Source organism: Haliotis rubra, unplaced genomic scaffold (assembly GCF_003918875.1).
Source record: "Haliotis rubra isolate DU_JTF1 unplaced genomic scaffold, ASM391887v1 Scf10, whole genome shotgun sequence".
Classification (NCBI taxonomy): Eukaryota; Metazoa; Mollusca; class Gastropoda; order Lepetellida; family Haliotidae; genus Haliotis; species Haliotis rubra.
In genome coordinates, this window is record NW_025764892.1 from 3731662 (window position 1) to 3740086 (window position 8425).

At 42.3% G+C, this 8425-nt stretch overlaps 1 protein-coding gene across 1 annotated transcript; it reads right to left on the reverse strand.

The window, feature by feature from the left end:
* Positions 1-384: 384 nt before the first annotated feature.
* LOC124262838 (thyroid peroxidase-like) lies at positions 385-7546 on the reverse strand. Its single transcript, XM_046697445.1, has 5 exons — positions 7427-7546; positions 5880-6027; positions 5220-5341; positions 4203-4382; positions 385-440 (listed from the first exon to the last, which is right to left on the reverse strand). Exons 1-5 carry the CDS (start codon positions 7470-7472, stop codon positions 385-387), a joined length of 552 nt encoding a protein of 183 aa, XP_046553401.1. The 5' UTR covers positions 7473-7546.
* Between the last annotated feature and the right edge of the window lie 879 nt (positions 7547-8425).

An 8425-nucleotide genomic window follows, 5' to 3' on the forward strand; every position in this document is an offset into this window, starting at 1 on the left:
TGATCAGCATATTATATCTGTTCTCTATTTTAGTGAACTTTTAGCCACTTCTGCTAGAGAACGTAACGCTCGACTGTGATACTTCTATGTTAAACAACAGTAGAGTTCTCAACACCTACATGACCAGTGATGATCCGGTTTAGAATCGGTCGTCAGCAACCTATGCTTGTAAGAGGCGACTAACAGGATCGGGAGGTCAGGCTCGCTGACTTGGTTGACACATGTCATCGTATCCCAACTGCGTATATTGATGCTCATGCTGTTGATCACTGGAGTGTCTGGTCCAGACTTGATTATTTGCAGACCGACGACATAAAGCTGGAATATTGCTGAGTGCGGTTTTAAACAACCAACCAACCTACCAACCAACCAATCACTACTTACTCAGAGAGAGTCGCTGTGAACACCGTTCAATGCCATTCCGCTGCAACAGCTTTTGGCTGGAAGTAGAATTACAGATTCGAATAATACGCGCTGCTACTATTATCTATTCATGTCTTTAAGCGACGATGCAAAGGCTGTCCTATGCAAATACACTAGTTATAATATTATTGCGTTGATATTAAAGCTATATTACTCCTTTCAATGTTTTTAAGGAAATAGAGACACATTCTGGAGAACTCTTTGGTGAATTCCAGAAGAGGTCCAGTATGAGTATAACAGGGTCCATTTGATCAACTTTGTAAATTTGACTGTGTGAGTGATCGGGTCCAGTGTGGCATCCATTTCTCTGTAATGGGCAGGTGGCATAATCATTAAATTCCGTGATACAGCGGTGAATTAGTATGTTTGCTTTTGAAAACATGTAAAGAAAACAACATAAGTTCTTACAGTAATCACACAAATAATCTTTATTCATAACCAGATCAGCAGTGTTTTGTGATCATGTCAAAAAGACGTCGTTAGATTGCGCCATTTGGTAAGGTCACTTATTTTATAAGAATAATGGGAAATGACGTAAATCTGCGTTACGTTTGGTGTCATCAGAACACAACATGCGAACATGACGATCTGAGAATCGAATACACACCACTTCGCCTTGATCGATGCCTTAATTCATGTAATTTCAAACATTTGTAATATTCGAATTCCTGTTAGAAGTCAGCATACAAGTTGTAGCAGTATCACGGGGTATATTTCACAGGGTGGAAGCGCTGTCAGTGCGAAATGTGGAGTTGCCCCTAAAAGCAACTCCATTTCCTCGCTGGACAGTGAAAGAAGAACATGTGGCGCAAGAGTAATGGTAAGTTTTCCCTCGCATTTTCATTATTTTTCAAGTATATCGGGTTTTGCCATTTGGCAGACGGGTCTAGAAATGTACAGATCTTTCTATAATAGCTTGACACTCTCTCTATTTATTGCAATTGCGCGTTAAGCGAGGGCACCCTCCTGAGTGTCGAAACAAGATCGCGGAAAATGATCGTTTCAACACGAAATATGACAACCTCATCAGCAGACACGCCTTTTTTTGCTGTCAATTCTTAGATATAGTTATTTCGGTCTTCATTCACAGTTTAGGCTTTAATGCGTCAGTATTTTTTCAGTTATCGTCGAAAAATCAAACTGTACATTTTCATGGAGTTGTATTGCAACTGTCCATTGCGTTGAATGTTTACGTTGAAGTAAATGTCAAATTCAATTCAAGTAACTGGATTTTAGAGCATGAACTGTCGAAATTCCACACTTGTTGATACCCTTGGAAACGGTAGTTGTTGTGATGGATGCCCTAAATGCTATGTTCACACTATCACGATTCGCGCAATGATTGAAACCGTGGTCTTAATTGTGGACTAATCGTGGTGATCCTATCAATCTTATCAGATCTTGAGGTCAGTCGTGGCAATCGTATTGATCGTAGAAATATTCTGAAGGGTTAAAACAATTTCTACGATCAACACAGTTAATCGTCAATCGTGATCATCGCATCAGATAGTATTGCATCATAACAAAGCGAACATATCACATCTAATCGTGCTTAGAAATCGTAGTGGTCGGAATCAATCGTGGACAAGACAAACACCGCGCTGTGTTGAGATGTGTAGTGATCTCCCACGATCTGTGACGGTCTGTCGGGTCCCATTGCTAACAACCTGACACGAATGACTCACGAGCAGATACGAGTTGATACGAGTAACTACGAGTAGATACGACTATTGACGCTTTTTCACGGACGCTCACGATCTGTTACGAGTTCTTGCGCCCATATATGTACTGGAAATCAGAATTACTGCGCCTTCAGGAGTTCCCTCTGATCCTTCGCATTTGCTCTGGCTGATTTGCGAGGTGCAGGAGGTTGATCCACATCTAGCCAGTCCACTTAGTCCTCCATGCCCCTTGGATGACATGTTGTTTTCATCCTCGTGGTCCGCCTATTGTGCTGCAATGTCTGGATGCCTCAGCCTCAATCGGTTGTGCAGAGCCACTGTCCCCTCCACTATGAGGAGACACCTGAATCTATTGGCCAGGATCCCAAGGGCATTTTCCACCATTCTCCTCCCTCTTGCGAGTCCTCTCCTTCCTGGACATCCTTCTTCTGCTGCATGGCTTCATTAGGCAATTCCTGAGAGCGAAGGGTGAAGAAGGGTATGTCTTGGTGGTCATCAGGGCTTGCAGTCAGAGGGTAGGGTGGGGGAAGTCCATGCCGTTGACCAGCCCCGAGTCGCCACATATCTTAGCATCTGACATGTGTCCTTTCCTAACAAGCTCGATCCACACAAACTTGTAATCTGCATCCATCAGAGCTAGGAGTGGTATCGAAACGACGCCCTTGTAACTGACTGCCAGTTTGAGGTGGCTTCTTGACAGCAATGTGTTTGCCATCCAGGGCCCCAATGGCGTGGGATATATCCATCTCTGTTCAAACTGGTTAGCTACGGCTGTCCAGGCTTCAGGGGTCACAGGTAGGCTAAACACAATTGCCTGTCAACACTTCTGGAACCATCTCTGAGATGGTGGACACTCCACACCTGAAGGCATACGCAAGAGACCCATAGTTGTCTCCAGCCTCAAGGTGCCTAGCTGTGACTGCCAGTTTCAGTCCAGGTGAAAGAGGTTGCCTGAAACTGGTGACTTCCTGATCGATTGCTCGGGCCACCCTATGCAAGACTTCATCGAAGAGCTGTGGTGTTAACCTTGTGTAGTTTTGGAACGCTACTGGATCCTCTAGCCTCAAATGGGTGTCTAGGAGGCTGGAGAACTGACCAAACTGTTATCCCCTCTCTCTATGAGCCATGACCGCTCGTCTTGTGTCATTTGGATTTCTGCTTTAACAACGGCCATTGAGTTGTCCATATCGCTGGTGCCACCGGTGGGAACACAACATTGGTTAGATGTCCCTTGGTTTTCAGATGCTTAGTGATGTGCTTTACCCGAATGTGCAATACTAATATCTGAGTGATAGTATGAACAATGTACATACTTTGGAATAACCTGGGCCCCGTTTCACAAAGCTCTCGTAGCGCCACAACTATCGTAAGTCATTGTTACAGTATAGTAAGTACACATGCTACGAGAAAAGTTACGATATTTTGATCTTATGAGAGCTTTGTGAAACGGGGCGCAGGACTTAGTTATTCCTGGGGTAGATGTATATTTGTATGTTTGTTCATACACTTCTGATCGTACATGATATTTTTTTACATTATATCCCTGTCAGGGTACAAACTGTAATGTGTACAATCGTGCTTGATGATACAAAATCGTAATATATACGGCAAAATACGCCAGGTAGGCATGTCTACAACAGAACGTTCTTCTTCACAACAAATATCTCTGGAATAGCATAGCATAGACTTACGACTGTCGTGGAGCTAAAGTTGCTTTGTACAACGGCACCCTGGGAGTAGGATAAATACGTTTTAGGTTTTTAATGTAACAGCTAGTATAGTGCTGACAAATGGTGAACAACAATCTCAGTATCAAAGCCCCACTACTCTGATCCTGGCACGCCAAAGGGACACAACTCCAAAGAGCATTAAAGCCCCACAGACGACTGGATCATCTGGGCCTGGTCAATCTTGTTCGACCCGGTGATAGCCTAGTGGTTATAGCGTTCGCTCGTCACGGCAAAGACCGGGTTCGATTCCCCACATGGGTACAATGTGTGAAGCCCATTACTGGAATCTCGTGGTATTGCTGGAATATTGCTAAAAGCAGCGTAAAGCCACACACTCTCACTCACTCGGAATGTTCTCTGTTCTCACCGTCAGTCTTCGGCGTCGCCGTGAGGTCGTGGTCCAGGAACTGACCCCACTGCATCATCATCTGACTGAACATCCTGTCCTGCGTACTCGTACTGTCGAGGTTGAAACACTCCACGCTGACCTCCCGGGCGCTAGGGAGGGGCTCTGTGTTACCTCCGAACAACCGAGGGCTACCATTATCTAATAGGAAGACAAACTGATCGTTACAAACTTACAGTAATTCACATTATTACCTGCATTCACGCACGTTTAGTATTCTTCAGGGGCGGGGCGGTAGCCTAATAGTTAAAGCGTCCGCTCGTCACGCTTAAGACCCGGGTTCGATTCCCATCATGGGTACAATGTGTGAAGCCTATTTCTGGTGATATTACTGGAATATTGCTAAAAGTGGCGTAAACCCTTACTCGCTCACTAGTATTCTTAATTTGAAATTATATAAAATTACATTAATTTATGCAGCTTACTTTTATTCATAATGCATTTTCGCGAACTGGTAATAATTTCATGAACACGTTTCTAACAAAACCTGAACCTTATTACGGACTAAGTCTTTTTCAGAAATTTCGTATGAATATGGATGAATGTTGCTATGACACACAGAAGGAGGTATCGTGTCATTAACATTGATAAGATCGAATATTCTTAACTACTAACTCAGTGTGCGAAATTTACGCTGGTCCTGTGGTAGCTGGCTAGTAAAAAATCTCCAGGACCACTAAATGATAAGTTTGCATTGGTCCTGGTGGCCAGTGAATTTTGTATTGATAGTTATAAGTAAATCTACGAGTGTTATTTTGGACCAGTGAAGTACAGACAGGACCACTGATTATTGTCCACTCAATGGTCATGTATCTAGTGGGAAATATTGAAAGGTTTCTTTCCCTGCAAAGTAGTCATTAGTCAATATTATCGGTCATGTCGAATGTGAATCTAGAAGCTGTTTCGTAAAATCATTCAGTTTTGACAAAGGGATTAAGATGTTCAATATTTCGAAAATATAGATCTATGCATACTCACCATCGTCATATTTGGGGTCAAGGATTCTCCTGAATGCTTGTAATGGCGCTCCCCAGTTTGGATTCTTAATATTGTTGCACACGCCATCTAGCGGCCGGTATTTCAGCTTCCTGTCACATTTACTGAAAACAAACAAACGAACAAAACATTCATGCAGAAGTTAACCGTATATGAAGATTAGCGGAAAGAAATAAACTTACAAATTGTCTCCAGTAAAATTAACGATTATTTACTGTAAAAAAAATCCGCCAACAAATTTTTAATATATGTTTTAAACTTCAATACACTTTAACGTTTCATTGGTTAAACCAACTCTCAGTGTTCGGCCAACAAAGTACAAACTATGTTCAGACACAAAAACACATCTGCTACCCGCCGTCAGGGCTATGGGGTAGCCTAGTGGTTAAAACGTTCGCTCGTCACGCCAAAGACCTGAGTTCGATTACCTACACGGGTACATTGTGTGACGCACAATAACAGTGTATAGTTTTGAAATATTGTTAAAAGCGGCTTAAAACCACACTCATTAACAATAGCTGTTATCTTCCATTGATGTGGAGGAATACAATGCCAAAAAGCAACAGACATGAATGAAATGGTGAGTGTATGATGCATACAGAAAAAACACAGATGGATGGTAATACATCAGCCAATCCCTACCTTGCGATTCTCTCGCTCAGTCTCGCCCTTTCTCGCGCGAGGATGACTTCAGCTTTATTGCCTTCGTTGAAGGTCTTCTCGGCCTCGGTATTGGTCTCCATGGCGTCGACAATTTCTGGTATCATCTTGTGCACAGTTCTCCAACCGCCTGTAAACATCGAAGTGACCAGGAATCAGTCAGCTGAAAAGCTGTTTCAGTAACGCCAGGGCAGGTCACCCCAAACTGGTTAAACTCAGGAGTTCGGGCATGGAACCCGAAATAACCAGTTCCGTAATCTGGAATCTGGATTTGTATGTTTGTTGTTGAACGCCGTTCTCAGCAATATTCCAGCTATATGGCGGCCGCCTGTAAAACATCGACTCTGGACCAGATAATCCAGTGATCAACAGCATGAGCATCGATCTACGCAATTTGGCTATGATGACATGAGTCAACCAAGTCTGCAAGTCTGACCATCCCATCCCGTTAGTCGCCTCTGACGACAAACATGAGTTGCTGAAGATCAATTCTAACTGGAATCTTGAAACCACAATAACATTCTGATATCCCCGGAGAAGTATCTCTGCAATAGGACTTGATCTAAAAATAGACCTTTCGAGGAATGTACAGAATGTATACTGAGAGGCATTTTATATCAAACACGGCGGATATGTGTATCCAACAAATATTCATTGGGAATCATATTCGGAGTGTTACTGCAGGGATCATGGATACAAGGAGTCTCGCCTTCTCATCTTAGTGTATGTGTCTCCCGATAACACGGGACGGTGGGGTAGCCTAGTAGTTCAAGCGTTCGCTCGTTACGCCGAAGGCCCGGGTTCGATTTGGAACAGAGGTACATTTGTGTGAAGCCAATTTCTGGTGTCCCCCGTCGAGATATTGCTGAAATATTGCTAAAAGCGCTAAATTCGCACACTCATTCCCTATGCCACCATGGTGCTTGTAAAAATTCCTTAAATCATTTTGAGTCAAAGAGTTGCATCACTTTGGGCATTGCATTGAAAGAATATTGAAAGTTGAAGTCCATAACTCCTTGAGTTTTAGGGCGTTTGGGTAGCCTAGTGGTTTTAGCGTCCGCCCGTCACGCTGAAGACCGGGGTTCGATTTCCTACATGAGTAAAATGTGTGAAGCCCAATTCTGGTTTCCCACATCGAGATATTGCTTGAAAATTGCTAAAAGAGGCGTAAAACCATAGTTACTCACTCACTTTGAGTCTTAAACCATTGTAATGAACCAGTGACGTTCACAGAGAGAGTTCCGATGCTACACGACCAAACTTGCTTGGAGAATTACATCATTTAGAATGTACTAAATCTAAAGTAACACAATATTATAAGCCACCTGTATCTAGTGGATTAAATCTGAATGGTCCACTGAATAAGTCGAAAGAGCGAGATGTTCAGATTCCAATACAATATAGAGAGACATGTAACAGTAAACATTATTACTATTTTGTCAATACAGTTGTATTGTTAAGCCCCTTTCATAAATAAAAAAAATAAAATAAAATAAATAGTGTAATTGAGAAGTAAGATAATAATTTACCTGCAGCAACAATGATGCCTGCTAAAAACAGCGTTGTCAGTAACATCTTCGTCACTGTCTCTTTCACCAAGAGCTGCCTCCCGCACTGAAGTCCTGTGCAATACGCACGTTTATATAGCGTTTGGAGCCTACGTCATGGATGTTTGTGAAACGGATGTGTGTATGCCTTATTCCCATTGGCTGAAATGCATTGATTTCCAAATAACGTCGCGTGGAAATGCTTTTTCAAATGAAGAAAAGTAATACTGTATCAGTCGTATGAGAAATGACACGTGGCACTCGACAACATTCACTGCAGTTTGTCCGTCGTCTCATGAAGTACCCCTTTAATCCAGAATTTACCCTTCCCAGTGATATTGTCCGGATTAACAAGGTTCCGTAATAATGAATTATTTGTACGAAGTTGTATAATTTAATCATGCATATCCTTTTTCTTGTGGGTTCTGATCTCAAATACGCCTTGGTCATGTTTAAAGGTTTATTTATAGCATCCATTTTCACATTGAATGTGCAAGAACTGTTCTCGATTTCCGAAAGCCACGGCTCTTGATTCTTCTAGACCATCAGCATATATTGCTGGAGTCGTTTAGAGTCGACATAGAGAGAAGTCTTTTTCTTTGTACAATCCCACTATGACCGGGATGGTACTATTGGACCTTTGGTCTTTCCTTTGACAATACCTGAGTCTTTGGGATGTCCAAAACACACTCAATTCATTGACGATGGCAGACTGTAAACGCCTCCTGTTTTGTCATTTAATTCAATATAGAATTCAAATTGATGTACAAAATTGTTGAATCTAATTTTCTCTGTACACCCCATAGGGTCGACTGCATTGAAGGCAGTTAGATACAAATTATGTTTTATCTGATATCCCAACTCTCATGGAAAGGAAGGAGTAATTTTCAGACTTGGAGGAAATTAGAGACAATTGGAAACATTTTTGGTGATGCCCGAACAGTGTTGACAGAACCCTGCCAATAATTCAGTTATGTTTGA